General features: G+C 35.8%; 1 protein-coding gene across 1 annotated transcript; it reads right to left on the bottom strand.

Annotated features, from left to right (window-relative positions):
* Positions 1–21,845: 21,845 nt before the first annotated feature.
* LOC113340992 (nucleolar GTP-binding protein 1-like) lies at positions 21,846–25,049 on the bottom strand. The gene is made up of 2 exons (XM_026586033.1): positions 24,908–25,049; positions 21,846–24,073 (listed from the first exon to the last, which is right to left on the bottom strand). The coding sequence occupies exon 2, from the start codon at positions 24,049–24,051 to the stop codon at positions 22,024–22,026; it is 2,028 nt and encodes a 675-aa protein (XP_026441818.1). The 5' UTR covers positions 24,052–24,073; positions 24,908–25,049; the 3' UTR covers positions 21,846–22,023.
* Positions 25,050–25,422: the final 373 nt, after the last annotated feature.

Below are 25,422 nucleotides of genomic sequence, written 5' to 3'. Positions count from 1 at the left end.
TAATTGTGTAAGATGAATTTTTGTTGATGAATACATGTTGCTTTCACCTAGAATGTCAAGCATCCTAGGTAGTTAGAATTCCTCTATGTTTGTTCACTGACTCTACATTGCTTGTTATTGTGTTTGATTAGTTGTGCTTTAAACAGACAACTAATGCTTGCCTTGATTTAGTGATTGGAGGTAATTTATCTATTCAAAGAAGCTAAAGTAGTTCATTAGTTCACATGCTAGTATGGGCTGAGAGGTGAATTCTCAACCCTAGTTTCCATTCATTTGATTCACCCTATCCCTGTTACTGTTCAGAATTTTTACCCTCCTCATTTGCTTGTCCATCTTCAGTTCACTGTGTAACTTTGCTTCAATCTCAGTGATTGAATTAGTGTAATGTTTTGCCTCCAAGTCTGCTATTCAGTTAATGTGAATGATTGGTATCAATGATCAATGATTAGTGCTCCAGAAATAAATGTTAATGTTAATGATTCAGTTAATGTAAATGATTAGTAGTTAGTGATTAATGCTTCAGGAATAAAGACTGTGTTGAATTTGATGCTAACCTGAAGTCAATGCATTGAATGTTAATAACTGTTAGTGGAAATTTAATGCTTGTTCTGTTACTTCTGTTTAATAAATGCTAATTCTGTGTAATGATTGGGAAGTTAATAACTGCTAATGATTAGTTCTGCTGAATGCTAATGATTAGTTCTGTTTAATGTCACACTGGGTACATGAAGGACTACCTTTGAACCAAGCCATCAAACTATCCAGAGAAGGATGACGAGAGTTATAGAGAAGCTACTTGATGATGCGCAAGAAAGGAAATTATATATGCAACTGACCTATCAATGGAGCTCACTGATCATGAGTATAAGGCTTATGAATGATGAGAAATGTGTGGTTTGCAAAAGATGATTCCTTGACGGAAAACACCAGTACCAAGTCCTACCCATCAAGTGTTCGACAGAAGTCCCCAACACGTTTGCGGTTTGGCTTAGTTTTATACAACCGTGACTGAAGTTGCTGAGAAAACACAGAAGATTCTTGCATTACAGGACTGAAGTTGAATCTGTTCCCGGTGATTGAGATCTGTAAAAGAAAAATTTAAAACGGAAATGTGTAAAATTATTTCACTAACGTGGTTAACGGAAATTAACAGTTTGACCCTTTGAATGTTTTTACTAACTGGTCTTAAGACTCAAACACTATAACGGACAAACTTGGGACCCAAACACTAAAGGGTACCAAAATCTAGGATCCAAACACTAATTAACTCTTATATTTATCATTTAAGTACTGGTAGATAACACTACTATACAGTTAGTGAAGTTGAGTCTTACTTTGTCCCAATGAATGGATCGAACATTTTGTGTTACAGGCGTGCTTATAGCAGTGTCACACCTGATAGTGTGGAAGAAGATTGTAGATTGTGGTTTAGTATTGACTCTCCAAACTGGATGGAAGAAGCAAAAGCAAGTAATCTTCTGGCAGTCGCACTCCCAGGTGGCCAAACATTTGGCCCTGTTGAAACAGTGTTGGAGAAGTTAGCTGAACGGTGTCTCCTTAAGTACAGGTAAGCTGAGTCTCTAGTTATGAAATACATATCTAATTTTACAGAGTTCGTTGCTCTTTGTTATTTCTATCTTTACTCCTGTTTAATATTCTCAATACGTTTTAAGATGGAATTCGTCTCCTTTTAGGTACTTTAAGGAACATATTTTATCCAGCAGTTCCGATCTCTACAGCAGTTTCCGCAGCAATTTCTCCAATGAAGATCTGACATTCGTCTTAATCAGGCCTATGGCTTTTGAAAAGGGATATGTGGGTCATCTGCTATCCATTATTGAGAACATGGGTTGTTGCCTCAGAGGTTCGCGAACGTCTTTGATTTCATCTTGTTTATTGTTTGTTTAGGTTGATGACATATTTAAGATTTGATTTATACAATCTCTTAACGTTAGGTATGAATTTGGTAAAAAAACCCAAAAATCCTATTGGTGATGCATGGCCTGCTGATTCTTGTTCCTCACATGAAAAGGATGAATATGGTATTGCCTTGCTTATTGAAAATTTTTACTATGATGGGGTACAAATAAACAAGAGTTGCAGCGATGCTGGTATGCTGATTGACACAAGCAAAGAGAATGTTGGAATTTTCAGGTGAATATGTTATACCTTCTTGGAGGTTTAAGTCAACTGCTTTTTTTTTTTTTATTTTGTAAACAAAGTCGATTATTAGTTGAACACATACAGTTGGTATGCTTGCCTGTGTTTCTGGCTTTCCTGTGGAGGCTCATTTTACCTTATGTTTTATGGCAGCGACTTAATTTACATAGGCAAGCCTGGTGACACTTGTATGATTGGTGATTATTTCAAATGCGGTACTGTTTCCTGGGTGGATTCCAGCACTGGTGCTATCTGTGGTGGTTATTTTTTGGCAACCTTGTCGAGCCTCCAATTTTAAGATGACTAAGCATGATGTGTTCTTATCTGGTATATCAATTGTCTCTGAATTGGGAAATGCCGTGTGTTACTCACTTTCTCTATGTTTGGAACGAACTTGATCATTTTCTCTATGTTTGGAACGAACACAAATTCCGAGCACGATTAAATAAATAAATAGACTTTTCCCTTTTTTTTTTTGGTATGTAAAGAATTGTGTGTGATAAGTTTCGAACTTAGGTCACTTGTATTGTCGCACAATGGCTTCTCCTTGTTTTTAATCGATTATCGTGGTTCCCTCTAAACATATTAACTGATGTGTCATTTGTGATTCGTAGGAGTTCCTTAGTGACCCTTCATTTCGCAATTTGGTTCAAGTCATTTGCTTTCGGTTAAATCAATGATTCACTTTTTTTTTTCTTTTCTTTTTTTCTTTTTTTTGTTTTTGAAAAGAGTTTTTGTTTACGTTTTGAAGTAGAACGGTGCTATATGTGGGTAGGTTACCAATTGAATCATAATTTGCATTTTTCTTTTAGAAGTTACTTATATTGAAACAGAAGGAATGGAAAATTATACATAGTTCTCCAAAATGTCGGTTTCTCTGATATCATCTAATTGATGTGAGATATTAAATTTTGGTTTCCCGTATTTTATTTAAGTGAGTGAGAGATATTGGTGCCAACCAACAAATCCGACAACAAACAAAATCGGGTGTAATAAGTTAGGCCTTGTCAACCATTTTTTTTTCTATCAACCGTTCTTTCTAAAAGGGAGAGTTTATTTAAAGGCTTAAATATTCAAGGGTTCAACATTTGAGTTATTTTGTAAAAGGATCGTATGTTTATTGGTTTATTAGGATCTGGATCGTAGAAGGTGCAGTTGATGTGAGAGGGTCGTAGACTAACTGAAGACCATCCCAAAACTGTTAGTTGATATTTTATATATTACAAAGAACCCTGGCTGTCACAAGTAGTTGTTTCATCCTTTTCCGTCTTTTTCTTATAGTTCTCTTCAATTTCCTTTGGCTAAAGCCGGTGTCAACTGTAAGTCCCCACTCTTATGGGTTCACCAAGTTTTAATAATGGCCAGTGGATTTGCTTAGGATTTCAAATATGGATCGTTGATGGGTTTAGCAGGGAAAAACTTAATCCCGATTAAGAAAACTCTTATTTGTGAAACAAGCTAATCAGTGATTGTCATTGGATATTTATCTTTAAGTCTAATTTATCTGGCACGGTATGTCCGCAAGTTTTGTGAAATCCTAACATCTACCTCGCCATTAAGTCAAGACATGCAGATAAAGAGGAATATTGTTTATCACACAAGTGAAATCTGTTCTGCTTAATAGCACTACTAATTTGTTGGTGAAGCGGTAATCTATGTTGATCTTGGTGTGTGGGAAACTTTTTCAGATGGATACTCGATTACATTTTCAGTGTTGTTATAGCTATATAATTTGATAGAAACCATATGGCCTTTCTTCCATAAATTGGCCGCCATTTTGAAGGAACATGTTTGATCATGCAGTTAACATGTTCGGCAAAATGTTTGTTCAAACTATCCAGTTTTTAACTGACTTATGATTTAATGTCATTACTTCATTTGATAAGGGCATTCTAGTAAAAATTCAGACGGTCAAAGTCAGTCAACGACCCTAATGCATCAACGGCATGTTTCACGACCCAGACTCTAATTTTACTATAAACATACGACCCTTTTACAAAATATCTCTAAATATTTTGAGAATGTCTAGTTCCATGTCTTTACGATCGGGTAAATAAAACATTAGCATAACTAATTTCCAATTATAAGCATTAACTTCTGACTGTCTTGTTCGATTAGTCCTCAACCCCTTGATAGCGTGGATGCCGTTGGGAATTTTGATCCCTGTTTTGATCCATGTTACCTGCATAGTTTCAATATGGTGTTTGAATCCATAGTTGGTGTAAAACATAACAGTTACAGCTGGCCAAATAGTTGTTTATGGAGTGATGGAGGTAGATCTTGAGTGTGAAGGTTATAAAACCTTCTTCAATGACTATCCACAAGAATAACCTAAATTTTGAAGGATAATTCAGAGTCTGTACAATGAAGTGATCTGTTGGTGTTGTTGATGATTCTGTAACCGAGGATGTGGCGGATTGGTAATTGTTGTTGTTGTGGTACGGTGTATGGCTCTTGTCCCCACCTTCTATGAGAACCTTTTGTCGTTGTTGTTGATGTAAAACTTGCATACCTGGATCATGTTGATGATGATTCGTAGAACCTAAGCCATCCTTAGTACTACTAATAAACTTAACTAAAATTCTAGAAGAAAAAAACACGAAAGTAAGTACTGGTTGACAATTACGGTAATTCTCAGACTAGTTGGCAAAATTCCGACTAATATCTTTGTTCCTGATTTCAGTTGTTTGTGCGTGGAAGGAAGTTGAGGTTGTTGGTGATGTTGCAGAGCTGATTTGTTGATGTAGGATCGTATTAGCTGAAAGTAATCAAAGCCTGCAGAGTGATCCCAAGATAGGGCATGATAGAGACCGTAATTTGAACCTAGATCTAAAGTACAACTGAAATATGATGTCCTCCCACGCTTATTTAAATACTTTAAAGGATAAGATGACTTAACTTTATCCGCAAGTGCGCGCGGAATTTGGACTGTCAAACTCTGTAATTTCCTTTGACAGTCCCCCAGTCATTACTCATTTTTCATGCGAGAGTTGGGTCTTGCCAACATCTCGAATTTCTCCGCAACCGTTACCGAATCCTCTTTAGCAGTTGAGAAGTTCCATTCCGGCTGTGATTTCCTTTGTGTTGGTTTGGTCGGGGCTGTAAACGAGCGTTGACTACTTGCACATTGGATAATCGTTGACCTGGATAGATCATATTTAATAGCACCTCGGTGTGATCCCCGAATCCCTTTCAGAACGTGGTACGAGGCTTGAGTAGTGACAATGAACATCCGTGTAACGTGGTGGTTGAACATTATATCATTCCCTCCGTGAGCCTCCACATGTCTTCCAAAAAGATTTCGGTTACGTATTTTATCCAAGACAGTAAATGAGCCAGGGATAAGTACATAAGAGGTGTCAGGCTCGCTTCCCAATAGCCGACATGTCCCCACTAGAGACCTTTTAATCCGGTACCATTCTGTACCGGGTCGAATCCACTCTATAACGGGTCGAAATAGTCAGGTCTTCCGGAGTGGAATTTATTTTGATTTCATAACCAGGTTTGTCCTTGACTCGGCTACGTTGTTCATTGTAGGGCGTGATGAAAACGAAGAAAGTGAAGTCTTCTTCCCTATAATACTGTGAACCATGATTGAATTTTCCTCGAAATATCCCGCTTGCACTAAGTTTTGAGTTTGGATTCCCCCGATTCGATTATCATGGAGATGAAATTCCCAATTTTCTGGACACCCAATAAGATGTGGATTAATTATCACCCATTGAGATGTTTTCTCTTCCACTTTTGATACCCAACGACCTTCTCTTTGTTTAATATCTGCAAAATCAACGGCAACAACAACAACAACTCCAGCAACTATGGATATTTTCAATAAGAACTACTAAAGATATCAATCAACAATGATAACAGAAGATACTGTTGCTGAGTTGTCATACTTATCCTCCAGGCTAAAAGGGACTGGTACAGAGGATTCGTGAATTTATCTTTGTAGATTGTGTTGGGGGAAATCTACCAAACTAGGAAGATGGATAGTCTTGTTTCCCGCTACCCAGACACATTTTTATCCGACCGATTCATATTGTTACAAAAATCAGATGGTACTTTAGTTTAGTGAGTTATCTTAAATTAGATAGTTTAATTATCATTCAAAACCTTGAAAAATGGTTGCATCACTTGAAGATCCTAGCACAACTATTTTGTGTAGTGTTGTTACGTTGTTTGGTTTTTATCATAACAAAACTAACATGACCATTAGACCATGTTACTAATAGTATTTAGCTTTGTTACACTTCTGTTACATTCTGTCACATGTAATGTGTGTTTCCTTTGTAAGTGTGTGATGAGTGTGTGTGCCTCGTCCTTTAACTGGTCATATAGATCTCCTCTCTCTTTTCTGTATTAGAAAAGGAGAATTGTTATTTTTTTTTCAATTGGTAATTGCATTACTATTTTGGTATCAGACTGAGAAAGTCTATCTTTCTCAGGGTTTTTCGATCCATTATGGATATTTCTTGTTGATTCTCAGAGATCTATTAATTTCCTCCGTTTAATTTCTTCTTTGTACTCTGAGATCTTAATTTTGTTGATACCTTCTCCTAATTTTCCTTTTTAGTTTTTCAATTTTATCCATGGCTTAGCGTACCTTTGCTCAAATTCCTTTCAATCAATTGCTTAATATCATCTCCTTTAAGCTAATCGATAGCAATTATCTCACTTGGAAGTCCTTAGTTCTAGCTTTGTTCAACAAATTTCACGTTATTGGTTACCTTGATGGATCTACTGTGTGTCCTCCTCAATACACTTCTCGTAATCATCAAAACAATGATATTGTAAATCCAGCTTACACAACCTGGAAAGATGAAGATTCAACGATTATTTTACTTCTCAATTCATTGATTTCTGATGTTGTTCTACCTTATGTGGCTGGTGCTGCTTCCGCTCATGAACTTTGGACCAATCTTGCAAACAGATTTTGACAGGCTTCTGCAACTCATGCTATTCAATTGCGTACAAAGCTTCAATCCGTTAAATTGGGTAATGATTTTGTTCAAACTTATCTCAATTCGATTAAGAAGATTGTGGATGTTCTAGCTGCTGCAGGATCTATTGTTTCTGATGCTGAATGTGTTGTTATTACTTTATCTGGTTTAAGTTCTGCCTATGATTCCTTTGCAACAACTATTAGACTTAGATGTCCTCCAGTAACCTGTGTTGAACTGCATAATCTTTTGTTGAGTGAAGAAGTTGTCATATCATCAAAACATGCTTCTCTTGTTGCTGAATCTGAGAATAAAGCTTTTTACTCTCAGTCTAGGAATCCTTTGTCCAATTATAACTACAAATATTCTGCTCCTCCAATGAGAGGTAATTCTCATTCCATTCCTAGAGGTAGAAAGTCTTACAACTCAGCTCCAAGAGGTGGTTATTCTTATCCCTTTTCCCAAAGGCCTGCACCATCCTTCACATCATTACCTTCTCCTGCCTCTTTTCACAATGTTCAACCATCCTTCACATCAGTACCTCCACCATCTTTACCTCCTTGTCAAATTTGTAATGATAATGGACATCTTGCTCCTGATTGCACCCACAGACTGAATTTTTCTTATCAAGGTAGACAACCTCCTGTGAATCTTCATGTTATGCTAGCTACAGATAGCATCTTTGGTGAAAATCCCTGGTATGCTGATAGTGGAGCCAATCAGTACATTTCTTCAACTGCCACTCCTACTGAAGATTATACAACTTACAATGGCTATGACTTTATCCAAACTTCTAATGGAGAAGGTATGTCCATTTCTGCTGTAGGAAATTCTATTTTTCATACTCCTTCTAGGCAATTTAATCTTCACAAAATTCTCCATGTACCGCAAGCTTCAACCAACCTACTTTCTGTTCATAAATTCACTACTGACAACAACTGCAATATAACCTTTTCTTCTACTGGTTATACTGTGCAGGATCTTCAAACTGGGGAGATTCTGCTGCAGGACCCTCACAATAATGGTCTTTATCCAATCAATTTTCAACAACCCATTCATGCTCTTCATGCTCAAAGTGTGTCATCTACCATTTGGCACCAAAGATTAGATCATCCCTCTTTTCAAGTCTTGCAAAGAGTCTGTAATGGTTTATTTATCAAAAATGTTGTTAAGCCCCCCTTTTTTGTGAATGTTGTCAGTTCGGAAGGTCTCATAAACAACCTTTTCTTGTTTATACTAGTTTTACTACTAGACCTTTAGAACTTCTTCATATGGATCTTTGGGGTCCTTCCTATGTTGCTTCTAATAGTGGTTATCTATATTATGTGAACATAATTGATGATTACACAAAGTTTTGTTGGTTGTTTCCTTTATATGTCAAATCTGACTTCAAGACTATTTTCTTCAATTTTAAAGCATATATTGAAAATGCTATTTGTCATAAGATTGCTACCATCAGAACTGATGGTGGTGGAGAGTTTATCAACGGAGAAGTGGCTAGTTTTACAGCTGCACATGAAATTAAACATGAAGTCACTTGCCGACACACCTCTGAGCAGAATGGTGAAGCAGAGGCCAAACATAGGCACACTCTTGACATTGGCAGAACTTTTTTGATTCAAGCCAATTTGCCTGAATCTTTTTGGGTAGATTCTTTCATCACTGCCAATTATTTCATTAACAGGCTACCCACCAAATCTCTAAATTTCAAAACACCCTATGAAATGCTCTTTCACAAAAAGCCTGATTATCACTTCCTCAAAAGCTTTGGATGCTCCTGCTATCCATGGCTCAGGCCATATGCTGCCAACAAACTGTCTCCAAGAAGTGTTGCTTGCATCTTTATTGGTTATAGTACCACACAAAAGGGTTATAGGTGCTTAGAACCAGTCAGTGGCAAAATTTATGTGTCTAGGCATGTTGTTTTCAATGAAACAACATTTCCTTATCTTTCATTGGTCTCTAAACCCTAGCCTTCTTATACTACTCTTACTCATGGAGCTTTCAACTCTGACTCATCTTCTACTATTGCATCTCCTTCAACTGAGTTAGTTACAGAGTACACTTCAGATCTTGCTCCTGCTGTAACTGCTGCTATTTCACCAGAAATTTCAGATTCTTCTTCAGCTGCAATTACTACACCTTTACATGTTGTTTCTAATGCTCATTCTATGCAAACAAGGGGTAAATTGGGTATCTATGTTCCTAAGGTGTATTTGGCTACTGCTCATCCTCGATCTACTACTCTTCTTGAAAAGGCTCTTCCCATCACTCCAACTTGTTTTACCTCAGCAAACAAGATTCCTGCATGGAGAGTCTCTATGTCTGATGAACATAAAGCCTTGCAAGATACTGGTACTTGGACTAAGGTTCCTCTGCCTCCTGGTCATCATGCAATTGGATGTAAATGGGTGTACAGAGTCAAACATAAAGCTGATGGTTCTATAGATAAACTTAAATCCAGGCTTGTAGTAAAGGGTTTTCTTCAGCAGCCTGGTTTGGATTATAATGAAACCTTATCTCATGTGGCCAAGCCAACTACTATTAGACTTATTATTTCCTTGGCAGTTCATTTTAATTGGAAGATTACTCAATTGGATGTGAGCAATGCCTTCCTACATGGCAATCTTCAAGAAGAGGTTTACATGACTCAGCCTCCTGGATTTGTGGATCCTGAGCATCCTGACTATGTCTGCAAGCTGCACAAGTCTATATATGGCCTTAAGCAAGCTCCCATAGCTTGGTATGACAAGTTGCATTCTGTACTAGTTTCTCTTGGCTTTGTTGCTTCTGCTGCTGATACTTCCCTGTTTATCCAAGTCCGAGGCAAGTTCATAACTATAATTTTAGTTTATGTTGATGATATACTGCTCACTGGTAATTCAGCTGCTCACTGCTCATTCTTACTCAACACTTTAGCTAAGCAATTTCAAATTAAGGATTTGGGAGATCTTCATTTCTTCTTAGGGATTGAAGTAAAGAGGAATGCAACTGGGTTATTTATGTGTCAGACTAAATATGCACTGGACTTACTTGTTAAGTTCAATATGGTTGGTGCAAAGTCATGTTCTTCACCTGCATCTTTATCCCACAAGCTAAGTAGCTCAGATGGTGATGTTCTTGACAATCCAACTGAGTACAGATCCTTAGTTGGTGCCTTACAGTACTTGACATGGACAAGGCCTGAATTAGCTTACTCTGTTAATCAAGTTTTCCAATTTATGCACAAACCTACTTATGTTCATTTTGTTTGCTGCCAAAAGAATTCTCAGATATGTCAAGGGCACTTTGGATCATGGCTTATTCTTCTCCAAAGGTCTGCAGGTTCTTCAAGGATTCACTGATGCTGATTGGGCAGGATCTCCTGATGACATAAGATCAACTACAGGTTTTTGCATCTTCTTTGGAAATAATCCTATTTCTTGGTCCTCCAAAAAGCAGGCCACTGTTGCTAGATCTTCCACAGAATCTGAGTACAGGGCCTTAGCTCAGTCTGATGCTGAAATTGTATGGATATGTCAACTGCTTCAAGATCTGCATATTTTTCTTCCTACACCTCCTCATTTATCCTGTGAAAAAAACAGTGCAATATCTTTAGCTTCAAATCCTGTTTTTCACAGCAAAATGAAGCACATAGGATTGGATTTTCACTTTGTTAGAGAATTGGTACAAGCTAAGAATTTAAAGGTCTCTTACATCTCCACTCTGGATCAGATTGCTGACATTTTTACTAAAGGACTACATGGACCAAGATTCTCTCTTCTGAAGCACAAGTTGTGTTTGGCATTTCCCATTTCAAACAGCTCAGCTTGAGAGGGGGGGGGGGGAGTAATAGCATTTAGCTTTGTTATACTTCTGTTACACTCTGTCACATGTAATATGTATTTCCTTTGTAAGTGTGTGATGAGTGTGTGTGCCTCTGTCCTGTAACTGGTCCTATATATCTCCTCTCTCTTTTCTGTATTGGACAAGAAGAATTTTTATTTTGTTTTTCAGTTGTTACACTCTATCACATGTAATATGTGTTTCCTTGGTAAGTGTGTGATGAGTGTGTGTGCCTCTGTCCTGTAACTAGTCCTATATATCTCCTCTCTCTTTTCTGTATTGGACAAGGAGAATTGTTACATGGATTTTTTACTACTTGTTTCCTTGTTCTTGGTTTATCGGAAGTAGTATGGGTATGGCTGAATTCGAAGAAACGGATAGTATAGAGGAATGGAAATGTCTGATGTAATGCAAAATTCACAATATTGTTGTAGCTGACATTGTCAGTATTGTTTATCTAAAAAATCCATGTAATGGTCATAAAACCCCTTGTAATGATCCCGATCTTGAATGAGTTTTACTAAGTTGAGGTTTATCCTATTTTATGAAAGAAAATGTTGTAAAATGTAAATACACGGATTAAGCACAAACCATTTTTTCAAGTATATCACCTAGTTAGCAATTCGACGTATGGGAAACGTTTGGAATAGGATACGTACGAGTATTATACAGATTCGTAAAAGTAAAATTCGATCAACAATTCATGATTCGTGAATGATACGGAACGCCATACGTCTGAGTATAATTCATTTTAAAGATATGAATTCGGCATACACATTTCGGTATATATTAACCTATTAAAAACTTATTTTAAAAATAATCTCTCCTTAGATACTATACTTTCATTATTGATACGAACTATATATATGGTACGTGCATTACAATCATTGGTGATATTGAAATCAGACTGGTGTATGTAAAATTGTAAAAGTCAAAAATATAATAAAGAATGATGTGGAAAAATATCATTAGGGACATATGAATCAGTAATTCGTAAATACACGTATAATTCATTTTAAGCAGGAAATTCGCGAATCTAAGTCGGGGTTCCAGTTACACGGTCGATACGGCTCGTATAATTCGTGAACTTAAAAAAATAGGATATAGTCTGCAAATCTGGCGATAACTGAGTTAACTCAGTTTTCAAATTTTCAATTCCCTCGTCTTTATGCATTAGTAAAATCTATCTAAAATACTTTTCTTATTGATTTCTTATGTTTTCTTACATTGTTACATCTTGATTTCTCAAGATTTATGTAATGTGGTTTGGATTTGTTTTTAGACATTATTGTTTTTCAAAATTTGAAATGTGTAACTAAATCTTAATCTCCTCTTTGTGTTTCCAGATTGCTTAGTCTTATTATGGTTTTTGTCAGATATCCAGTGTTAATTATTGCATTTGTTGATGTTGTATTATTGCTTGTTAAAACAGAAGCTCTTCCTGAAATCATCATTGTTGTTTCTTCATCGGTATTATCAGTGTTCTGAACGATTCAAAAAAGGATAGACTCACTCATGGCAACTACACATGCAAAAATTACAAAGTCCATTATAAATTCAAAATGTTAGTATCCCTCTCTTTCCTTTGTCAATCACACCTCATACTCGTGCCTTTTTCTGTTTCAACTGATTCCAAAAATCTCTCGATGAGTAAATTAAAAATATTCCATATCCATTCTATTCACGATAACCCTAATTTGAATATTACTTATCTAAACTCCAAATCCCAAAAACCTAAACATCTTTTATACCTTCTGAGTAAGAAAAAACTGATGGCAGAAAATCATGTGAATAATGAGTTAGTTCAAAACTCAAGCACTGAACTTTGTGAGTTGGCCTTGAAATTAAAAAAGGCTACTTTGGAGCTCCAATCTGCTGAAGAAGTTGTGATCCTAAACCTAAAGGAGGTTGTAACTAATGTTGAAAATGGATTGGGATAATGAGATTTTTGTTTGATTAGAAAAATTATAACATAAGGAAATATGGCTTATGGGGTTGTAGGGAAGAATATTCAGTTCATTTGGCCTTTCATACCTCAAGAAGAAGTCAAGATTATTGAAATAAATACTAACGCAATGATTTTCAAGTAAGAAATCAGTATTTAGTCGATAAATTTATCGAGGAAGGTCCATGGAACATTGATGGGAAGTTATTTATCTTGTATGACTATTTCCAAGGTTTGCTACACCAAAATTTGGACTGGAGTAAGAAAGTATAGTGGGTTCGGCTTAAATATTTGCAACCAAAACACATGAATGTGAAATCAGTGGAGGAAATGGGGAAACTTTTGGGTGATGTTCGTGCTATTGGACCAGTCAATGTTATTCCAGCTGATGGCATACTGTAAAGATCTCTGTTAGGATTGAACTCACAACTTCCTTAAGAAGAGGTGTCTTGGCTATCACTGCAGCTGGATCTATCAAATGAGTAAGATTCTTTCTGGGAAAAAAAACTAGCAAAATTTGTAGAGATTGCTTTATGATCAACTGTTAGAGCATAGCTCGGTCGACCTCGCATGCGTTGTTATATCAAGCATGTTTGTCAATGTTAGTGATCAAAACTATAAGTATTGATTTCTAGCCTATTAGCTAAGTCTCGGACTAGAATATGAAAAGTGTAGCTGAGCTCAAGGACTTCATGGTGATTCAAAGACAATGACGAAGATCTACACAAGGAACCGTGGAATTTCATCAACAAAAAGGTATGTGAAGACTTGAACTTATCTATCACTCAAAAGTCTATCTATTCTATATCTTACTTCTTATGAGACAAAAGTCGTATGATATATAGACTAGATCATACATATTTGATATTTCAAGATGAGTATTCATTGCTTATCTTTTTCTCGAAATCATGTGTTGGTAAAGCGTTTCGCTTTGATCAGGTTTATCTTCACCTAGATGGAAGTCATGAAAAGTTTCAATCACTTTGAGAATTGCTCTGACGTGAAACGATCTGTGAATAATGGTTATATAACGTCCTCTGAGAATGTCTCAATGGTTGGAATTAGAGTTTATATTATATAACCATGTATTCCTTGAACCGAAGTTTTCGAACTTTGTTGATCAAGAGAAATCGGAAGGATTGTGGAATTGGCTTGCCAAGTCCGCGAACTGTCGGAAGTTCTCGACCGAGAATTTATGTTGGGATTTTCCGAAACTCGTTTGTGTGCTAAGTCCGCGAACTGGCGGAAGTTCTCTTCCCGAGACTTTCTGCTGAGTTTGGAAAACTCCGTCAGTTAACTTAAGTCCGCGAACTTGTTTGTGAGCTTAAGAGGTTATGATCTAAAGATGTGCTCTGAACATAAATCATTAAATTACTAAGGAATGCTTTATGCAAACCGTGGCTATAATGTTCATGAGACGATTCAATCGAATCGAATCAGCTTTGCTTCAATTGTGTCTTGTGTAGTTACATAAGATCTCATAGCAATTGAACAACTCTTTAACTAGTACATTTGAATCAATTGAACTAGTTATGGTGAAGAATAACCAGGTTAATATGAGATTCCCATATAGTTAATCTTTTGGTTACTATGTTGAACCAACATACGCGTACACATTTGGGCATGGTTTTCACAAACCCAGTAAACGTATACCAAGTGTGTGTGACAAGCTATGTTTTTCGATCTAACGGTTGAGAAATATTAGCTTGAATCTAAATCAGGTTTTCATCTAGCGGTAGATATGGATTGCTTTGTACCTAAGGCAAAACCCTGGTTTGAAGACTATATATAGGAGACATCTATCTTGAGCAAAACTTAATCCCCACATGTCCGTGTGCTACTAGTGCGCTCGCTAGAGTCGATATCCATTAACCTTTGATTTTCTTCTCTAAAATCAGGTGAACGACTTAAAGACTTCATTGGGATTGTGAAGCCGGACCGCTACTACTTTTATCGTAGTTGTGTGCTCTGATCTTGCATCTTCTATCGTACGAGTACAATCCTATTGGTTGGCTTGATATTGTGAGAGTTCTCCGATAGGCAAGATAAAAGAAGTCACAAACATCTCTGTCTCACTGTTTGTGATTCCTCGACATCCTCTTGTGTATTCAAGTAAGATCGTTGAGAGGTGATTGATTAATCTAGGTTGTTCTTCGGGAATATAAGCCTGGATTATCAATTGGTTCATGTGCACCTTGATTTGATTTCATAAGACGGAACAAAACCTTGGGTTTATCTGTGGGAGACAGATTTATCCTTTGATAGACTTTTCTGTGTGAGACAGATTTGTTTATTATCAAAGCCTGCGATTTTGGGTCGTAGCAACTCTTAGTTGTGAGTGAGATCAACTAAGGGATTCAAGTACGTAGTATCCTACTAGGATCAGAGGCGTAGGAGTGCAACTGTACCTTGGATCGGTGGGAGACTGATTGGGGTTCAACTATAGTCCAGTCCAAAGTTAGCTTGTAGTAGGCTAGTGTATGTAGCGGCTTAATACAGTGTGTATTCAATCTGGACTAGGTCCCGGGGTTTTTCTGCATTTGCGGTTTCCTCGTTAACAAAATTTCTGGTGTTTGTGTTATTTCTTTTCCGCATTATATTTTATATAATTGAAATAATATAGGTTGTGCGTTAAGATCATCAATTGGAAATTCAACCTTTGGTTGTTGATTGATATTGATTGATCCTTGGACATACTTTTGTATGTGATCTGTTTTTGCCTGGTATTAAAATATGGAATGTGCAGCTCATCAGTTCTATGTTTAATCAAAATACCTCTATTACTATTGTAAATATGAATATTCCTTCTTCTGGTGAAGATTATCTAATCTGGAAACAATATGGGAAAGGTAAATTCTCAGTTAAGAGTGCATATAATACACTTTGTACCAACCATGTTAACAATACTATAAGTGGAGACATTATTCCTAAAGTTGTGTGGAAGAACCTCTGGCATTCTAAAGTTCCTCATAGAGTCCAACTCTTTATATGGAAGTGTTTAAAAGATATAGCTCATGTTAGAGACAAAATTGTTGGATATAAAACCTGATGTGGAACCTCAATGTAGATTTTGTAATCATAGTATTGAGACCACTAATCATCTGTTGGTTGAATGTGACTATGCTAGGTCCATATGAAATGCTCCAAATGTGGATATTTCTGTTCTTACTTAGAATTTTGTTTCTTTTCAGGCATGGGTGATATCTTGGTTTTCTACAAATGAAGAGTTTCAGAATGGTTATAGAAATGAGTCTTATGTTGTCAGACTAATGTGCATTGTCTGTTATATCTGGAAAGACATATGCAACTTGATATCTCATGATGCTCTTCCTAATATGAATAGTACTCTTATTAAAATACAACATCTGATACAACAACATAATTTTGTTATTTCCCCTGCCAGTATTAACAGGAACTGCAATATTCTCATCAAGGAATGGTTTCCACCAGAGGAAGGATTCATAAAAATTAATATTAATACTTCATATATGTCTGAAACTAGAAAAGGTAGCATTGGTTTAATTGTTCATAACCGTGCACGACATGTAGTATGAGCAAAAGGTTTTAATTTGGAGGAAGAGGTGGATGCAGAGGTAAGAGCTGAACATTTTGAATGCAAAGCTCTGATCAAAGCAGTAAAATGGATGGAAGATTATGGATTTAATAAAGTAATCTTTCAGATTGATTACGAAAATGTGGTGAACTCAATTCACAGTGAAGACTCACAAGTGCATTGGTTTAATCACCATTTAATTTTAAAAGTCAAGAATAAATTTTCAAGTAATAACTTTTGGTTTTACAAGGTGGTTAATAGGGTAAGTAATAGTGTAGCTCATCATGCTTTAGAAAGAAAAGCTAGGCTTGAAGCTCAAAGTTTCTTTTATACTTCAAACTTTCCTCCTAATACAGTAGAAACTCTTTTAATTAATACTCGATTATTTAATAAACTCTCTTAAATAATATTGTTGGCGGGTCCGGAGTCGAGGACAACGTACCAAATTAATAATTCGCTAAAATTATAAGGTAATACTTTTTTGATTACCTATGTAGGCCCCATATGAAATATAAATTTATAATGCATTATATATATATATATATTCAATACCTTAATGATTTACGTAGACTTTTTGAAAAATGATTTAATTGTCTTCTGTTTTTTGCTAAAATCAATATCACATTGAATTTCATCTCTAATTTTTCATATCATTGCAAGAATTTTTGGTGTCGTTGGATTATCCTTGTTGTGCTTGAATAATGCTCTACGAATTTCATCGGTCATTGTTGATTTTTTTAACACCTTTAAGATGAGAAGTCATATTTGAGTGTATGATTTGTTTGTGTTAGTGGTATGTTTTCATATTGTATTTATATAATATATTTTTTTATTTGTTAGTAGTATTATATGAAATATTTTTTCTTTTTGAAAAAAATTATTTAGAAAATAAAAAATAATAATTTGATATTGTGTTTATAAAAAAATATGATTTGATATTTGTATTGTGTATCTATAATAAATTAAAAATATGATTGAATATTATGTCTATAAAAATATGATTTGATATTGATATTGTATTAATTTATATAGGAAATGTAACAGATATGATACGGTATCTTTTTTGTATAGAAACTAATTATTTGTATGAAATTTATCTATAAATTAATTTATCGGTTAATTAATATCTCGCTTAATTAATAAATTTTGATGGTCCCGACAGTATTAATTTATAGAGTTTCTACGGTATTATCAAATGGATTGAGGAAGATTATGTCTGTTACAACACCTGGTTAATAAAATCTATTTCAGCTTCTTGATAGGCTTCCGACTAGTTTCTTATCTGATGAGAACACTTTCGAATTTGATTAATATTAAAAAAAAAATCTAAAACCGTTAAATTTTTAACTTACGCAAAAAAAAAAAAAAAGGTGGCTCAGATTTGATGCGCCCAAAAAAAAGTAAAGTCTATCTGCTTTCAAACTGTTAGGTGATTCAATTTCACCACGGCTTAAATCAAGTAAAATATGACTTCTGGCCAAGGTTTTGACAAGTTAATTTGAATATAAAAAATCGAGAAAACCAGGAACATTTATTGCCTCTTCACCCATAAATGAGATGAATGAGGTTAACGTTTGCCAAAAACAAAATTGCCATACTTAAAAAACCAGGTTAAATTGGGGCCTATTCCAATTAACTTAGTTCTCCACTACAGAACAGAAAAAGATTATTAAGAGATGAAACTACCAACTTATCCTTTATCAAGTACAAATACTATAAATGTATCCCCACTAAATCTTTATAATCAGAATAAAAACTTAAAAACTAAAATCAAAATCAAAATTAAAATCAAAATCATAAAACTAAAAATTTAAATCAAAATCATATCCATCTCCATCTCCGACCGATTCTTCTTCTCCCCTAATACGAACCATCTTCGATTGTCAAAAGCATATGAAATGGCACGAATCAAGAACTTTTTTAGCAACCCAAATCCCTAAATTAGGTTTTAGCAACATGCAATCACTCCAAATTCAATTTTTCGAAATCAAAGTGTTCTGGGTTTATTAGAATCGGTTTGCGTCAATGTACTTATGAACCGATTTTATTTAGAAACGGATTTTTTTCATGCCCACAAAGACCGATTATACTGAATGTATATTCTGGTTGGAAATATTGAACCGAAATCAGTCTATGTTAATGTCCACATACCCTGATTCTGGTATGGAAGAGAACTGTTTTTTCTGTATATTTTTTTTTGCTAAAATCGGATTACATGTATGTCCACATAACCCGATTGTGCAACCTTTGATTTCTTAACTGTTATGCCCACAATCGGATTATTTAAGGGTCCACATAAACCGACTGTTATGGATGTTCCCCAAAATCGGTAGATATGGTAAACATACATAATCCGATTGTGGTTGATGTTCAACCGATTCATTAACCATGTTTGAATTTTGTACGGATCTTAAAATTTTTATCTTTATATTATAGAGCATGAAATTTGGAATTCAACGCAAAAAGAATGAGGTCATTCTGACATCGGACGAAGAAGTTATGAGCAAAAAGTCGAAGAAATGTACAGATTAATAATCGGTTTATGTGGGCATTAACATAAACCGATTCTGGCGAAAAAAATTACAGACAAACTCATGAGTTTTACAATCGGTCTATTTTTTAAGTATTATAAACCGATTCTTATAATCGGTTTGTGTGAGCATGAACACCTACCAATTTCTGATAAAAAAAAACATCCATCAATTCTGGACAAGTTTTTCCAAATAATAAAAAAAAAATCACGTTTTATGAAGAATCAAAACTGGTTACTTTCTATTTTAAAACTTGGTAATTTCTAATTTAATTTGACTAGACATCAATTAATCACCCGATTACGTTTGGTTAATTTCTAATTACGTTTGGTTAATTTCTAATTTAATTTGATTAAACATTGATTAATCACCCAATTAAGATTGGAGTAGGTTAAAAAAAAGGCTTCTCTTAAATGTAGCCCACACATTTATTAACCATAGGCCATTAAAATAAGTGCTTAAGCCAACCAAACATATCTTTGTAATCACGGCACATAGCTCACCAAATTATATGTGATTATTATCTATCGCCCAAAACAATAAGACAATCACTAAATTAACATCAAAAAAAATAAATAAATAAATAAATGTCTAGTTAAATTTTTGTAAGATATTTGATATAATTAATGTTTTTGAAGAACAATCAATACCCTCAACCAATGGATTACGTTTGATGTAAATGCAGTTTTTCATCAGGGGGTACGAATTCATCTCTGGAATGATGTTGGTTTAGTTAGGATTGCTAGTTTAGTGGGTAAACCGATCATGACAGACTCGGAAACTGCATTAAAGACTCGAATGTCGTTTGCTAGAGTCTGTATCGAAATTGCAGCTGATTGTTCTTTCCCTACTGAGCTTACAGTCAAAATTGATGATATAAAGCTTATGGTAAAAGTACAATACCCTTGGAAGCCAATTGCTTGCTCTCGTTGCAAGAGCTTTGGTCATTCAAGTGTAAAATGCATCTACAACCCAACCCCAAAGAATACTGATGTTTCTATTCCAGAAAAATCTTCTTTAGTTGTTGGTGACAGCATTGACCCTAATGAAATAGTGCAGAACACAACAACTGATGTGGAAGCTACTTTTGTGAATCAGTCTTTAACAAAGGCTAATAGATGTGGGAGTAGTAGGGATGAGACAGGGATTTCTCAACCGGAAAAGTGGATGGCATGTGTCAGGGGTGTTGTTCCGAATGCATCGTCTACTGCGGTTGATCCTTGTGCAGAGATGTGTATGAATGGGGAGAGATTAATTGATCAAGAAAAGGTCCTTGGCGAGTGGGTCTCTTATAAAAGAAAGAAAGGCGCAAGAAAAAAGAAGAAAGAAAACCACTTACAGGTTCCTACTCTTGAAATTGGTCATCCGATTTTTGAAGGTACAAGCATCCCAACTGTTGATCCCGCCATCCCCTGGTTTTGAATCTCAAAACAGGTTACATGGATTCGAAGAAGAAGAAGAAGAAGAAGAAGAAGAAGAAGAAGAGATATCCACATCACAATTAGATTTAGAATATTCAATGGTAAGCATCGCAAAGGCGTCATCGTCCAAGCCAAGTAAGGGAATTGGTAAGAAATTGAGTTCGAAATCCAAGTATACATGTATGCTCCCAAATGGTAATCTCTCAAGTTTAAAAATGAAAAAGCCTCTTAAATCTTAAGTCCCTAACATAGTCTCGGCAGATAAACTTTTGAATTTTGGTTCTTCTTGGGGTTTAGAATGTCCACTTCGAAAGACTAATCGCGAAGAAATGTTTAGAGATCTCGCAAAAAAATCATGATGATTTAGTTATAGAAAATGTTGATGTTGCTAATTGACATTAGGCAGTGATCTTCTTTGTAGTTTGCAAGTGGCTTTTGATTTTTAGGTTTCACAATTTGTGTCTTCTTTTGTTGATACTCTTTGTATTCTTAGAAATCTCTTTGCTTTAGCTTCTCTTTTGTTTTGTTGCATCTTTTACGAGCTTTTCGCTCTTAGTTGTAATCGCTCGTACACGGCTTGTGTACATTTTAATTTCCTCTGTGACCGATCAAAAAAAAAATTTACCAAAGAGGTGTTGAAATCAACAAGCAGGGTATTCTGAAGAAGAGGATTCACATGAGAATAGAGTACGTCCAGCCACTAAGAGTGCGGAGAAGTTCAAATTGAGGAAGGTCCGGAATAACAAATACAAAAATAATCTCTAAAAGCATTCTCGTTTGCGAAGCCTCGATATAATTTCAGTTTCTGTGGTTATTGTATTGAGCTTTTTTTTTTTTTTGTTTTTTTGTCTACTTCAGCGAACCATCCACACTACATGAAGAGAGTAAGTGTAGAAAAGTGGTTAATTGAGATAAGTTTGAGTGATTGCAATGTAAACAGCGAACGCTTGACATGATCAGTGGATGAGATCGGAAACAACAACCGCAAATGTACCTCAAATAGGCATTGAGACGGTGGTGCATCGATGTTATGTAAATGTAGGTTTATACTAATGTACAATGATAATCAGTTTTAAGTATGATTAACAAAAGAAAATTAGGATTTATGTTGATTTTGAGTGAAAAGGAGATTGAAATTAGATTGTTAGTAGAAAATTAAAAGTTGTTTGGTATTCCATTTTAAGTTTTAGCTTTTCATTTTAACTTAAAATTTTTGGGCTATGGTTAATTTTAACTTAAAATTTTTGGACTATGGTTAATTTTAAATATGTTGACTATATTTAAGAGAAGAGAAGCTAAAAAAAAAACGCAACAAAGAAAAATCAAAAATAACACTAAGCATAACTTTGTCATCTCTGAAGAAAATAAAGTTCGGCGCAATTGCTTGAACTCCAAATCACATTGAGAAAACCAAAACGCTTATCCATCTGAATACGTAGATAAAGTGACCCTTATGAAAACATGTAAACAAAAGTAATAACACATGCAGACAACTTTAAATTTCATAAAGAATTTGACGATCTAACAAGTTCTAAAGTTACCAGCGTACAGCAAGTTAAATAAAGCAGAAATAAAAGCAACAAAACAAGAACCAATGATAAAAAAAAATGAAAGTACCAACGGTAGAGAATCCATTATCTTGGACACCTTAACGTCTGTCGGTCTTTCCAACTCCACGCTTACCGGAGAATAAATGTTTTGGTCTGAGAGTTGGAATTGTCCTATCTGCTTCTCCCCTCTTAGCATCCTTGTTCCTCTTCTTTGATGCTCCATAGGCAAGTTTCAAAGCCTTATTCTTCTGGTGTGCATCTTTGAAACCTTCTCCAGGAACAATTTCACCGCGTGGTCGTGAGCTTGACCTTGACCTTGGGCGTGATTGAGACCTCAGTCGCAACTTTTTGTTGGCCCGATCATCCATTTCCATAGCATCGACATCACTATCTCCCCTATACCTCTCCCTCTTTCTTCCCCTTTCAACGGATTTACTACGGGCACGGTTAATGGCTTTAGAAGGATCAATACCCAATGCAGATAGCTGCCTCCCCATCCTCTGTGTAGTGAACTTCTTGTCCTTGTCATGTTTCCTTGGTACAGTAGGTCTACTCTCTGCTGTGCTCTTCTTAATCCTATGTTGTTGAATGAGCAAACTTTTCTTTTTCCTGATGGTTGCTAAAGCATCTTTTTCTTCCTGGGTCAACTCTTTGTCATCCATCTCAACATCGTCCTCATCCCCTTCCTGTTGTAGACGAAGTCCCTCTTCCCTTTCCAACTCTTCAAGCCTCTCTAAAATATCAGGATCGACGAAATCATAGACGTTATGGCCATCCAGAATCTCAGGCATATTATCTTCTTTCCACTCGTCATGTGCTAAGATATAGTGTTTCTTCAAGCTAGCAGAGTAAACACCAGCCCCACCATTCTCTTCCTCAAAATCTCTCTCAAGCTTCTTCTTCTCCATCTCAGCAGCTGCCTTAGCTTTTGCCTCCAGAACTTGCTGAGGAATACAAGGTGGCCTTTCTTTCTGATCTCGTGGCTTTGGAACTGCTACGTGAAACCGATTCAAGCAATCATTGATCTTCTTTGACTTCATTTTTAGTTCCACCCTTTGGTTTAACAGTCTTTCACAGGCTGCATTCTTCACAGATATCACTCCCTCCTCTGTCAAAGTGCTCATAGTCAATAAAACATTTTCATCATCATTTGGTTCACCTCCTGCACCTATCACAGTCTTTATAGCTTCTTCCTTCATCTCCTTGACCAAATTCATGTCTTCCTCTGAGAGACCATCCAAGGGCTGCAAATCAGTCTTGTTGCACACTATAATCAAAGGCTTGTTCATAAACAGAGATTTGATGCTGTGGAAGAGAGCCGCCTGTTGAGCAATACTGTACCCACACGATCCAGATATATCCAAGAAGAACAACACCGCAGCTCTCAGATGAGCAAGAGCCGTAATACTGCACATCTCAATAATATTCCTGTCTTCAAAGGGGCGATCCAAGATCCCTGGAGTATCAATCACCTGGTACCTCAAGTACTTGTAATCAGTATGTCCAACAAAGAGGGACTTTGTGGTGAAGGCATATGGCTGAACATCAACATCGGCCCTGGTAATTTTGTTGATAAAAGAACTTTTACCGACATTTGGGTACCCACAAATCAAGATAGTACGGGTGTTTGGGTCTATAGATGGGAGCCTTGCCATGTGTTGTCTAATCTGCTCTAAGTAAGCCAAACTAGGGCCTATACGCTTAATGACAGTACACATTCTCCCAAGTGCGGCAACTTTCAGTGACTTGCATCTATAAAGTGAATCCCCATACTTCAAAAGCTTCACATAATCCTTGGATATTTTACTAATGAGATTTCTTGCAGTATTAATCTGACCAAGGGCAAGCTTGTAATGATCTTTGTTGTATAAAACATGAAGGAGATCTCCATAGAAAGGATGGATATCATCTAGACGAGGAAACTCATCGACAATAGTTGAAAGCTTGTCATGAAAGTTTGTCTGTGTGTATTTCACCTTACGCATATAAAACTGTCTTAATCTGTTGATAGCATATCCCTTGTGAACAACAGTAGGCGTCTGCCGCTGAGTACGAGAGAGTATGATGTCAACAAAGTCCTTCCCAGTGGGAACCACTGTAATCTTCTTAAAATTGTACTGCACCATCTTTTACAACCTCTTAAGTACCCTATACAGCACACGAAACGACAAATATAACTCAGTTAAAAACTGTATGAAACAATTCCATAAATAAATTATTTCTACCGGCAATATAGAACTAAATACTTTATATACCAAAAACATAACCAAACAGATATCGGAAGGAAATTATTAACATTGATCAGAAATCTAGCAGAAAGAATCACCTAAGATTCAATTCAAGCAAAAGTGGTAATAACTAATATTACCATTATATTTTTGTTAAATTTAAAATCTCTCAAAAGATACAGAACAAACAACAAAAAATATAACTCATAAATAAAAAATGTATGAAATACTTCCATGAATAAATTACTTGTACCTACAGTATTGAACAAAAAACTTTATACCAAAAACATAAATAAACAGATATCATGCGGAAACTATTAGCATCGATCAGAAAACTAACAGAAAGAATCATCTAAGATTCAATTCAGGCAAAAGTGATAATAACTAATAACAACAGTATTTTAGCCTAAATTTTCCTGGAGTTACCTCAAAATTTTAAACCATTACAGGGAAAAAAAAAGTATAGTCAGGTCCAAAATCCGAATCGACAACAGTTTCATAATAACAATCAAAGGCTTCACATCAAAATAGTACTACATCAACCAATAAATCAACTTCAACATAGAGAATCAAAATGAAGTTATTCATATTACCAGCTATTTCTAATAAGCTTAACAAAGACACTACTAGCATGAGCAAACACTTGAAATCAAAACTACTGGAAGTTATTCATTATATAAAACCCTAATAAGCAATTACAAATACTGAATCATACAAAAAAAAAAATATGGGATGAATAGAAAGAGTAACGAACCTTGAGATGATGAATCTGATCCGAACGAGTTCGAGATGATGGATTTTATAGAAGAATTAGGGTTTTAGGATCGGCCGCAGTTGGAGAGGAAAATGTGAGGCCCCCAGTGGCGGTGCCTTTGAGAAAGAGAAGGAGGAAAGAAATATCAGGGTTTTAAGTTTTATAGCTCTTTCTCTAGCTGGATATTTCGACCCAATTTTACTTGAGCCCCCCCTGGTGACTGAGGATGGGCCTGAAGATTTTGCAGCCTGCTAATTAGAAGAGCCGATTTTGTGCACTCTGTGTCTCTCTGAAAGTTATAAGCGACATCTCAAATATTTATTCATTCAGGCTGACAATTGACAGAGATAGTGTGGATCTCTCAGCCGGCATGTTATTATGTAAATATATTCGGGGATTGGTCCAGCTTGGGGGCAGGCTATATGGGGATATACGTATGGCTCTAGCTAGGTGCAAGTTTGTGTTTGAGAACACTCATTTTGAAATGCCGCCATTAGAAATGTTATAGCTCCTAT

Source organism: Papaver somniferum, unplaced genomic scaffold, assembly GCF_003573695.1.
Source record: "Papaver somniferum cultivar HN1 unplaced genomic scaffold, ASM357369v1 unplaced-scaffold_24, whole genome shotgun sequence".
Taxonomy (NCBI): domain Eukaryota; kingdom Viridiplantae; phylum Streptophyta; class Magnoliopsida; order Ranunculales; family Papaveraceae; genus Papaver; species Papaver somniferum.
The sequence above is the reverse complement of the archived record's forward strand: the minus strand, read 5'-3'. Positions and strand labels throughout refer to the sequence as shown.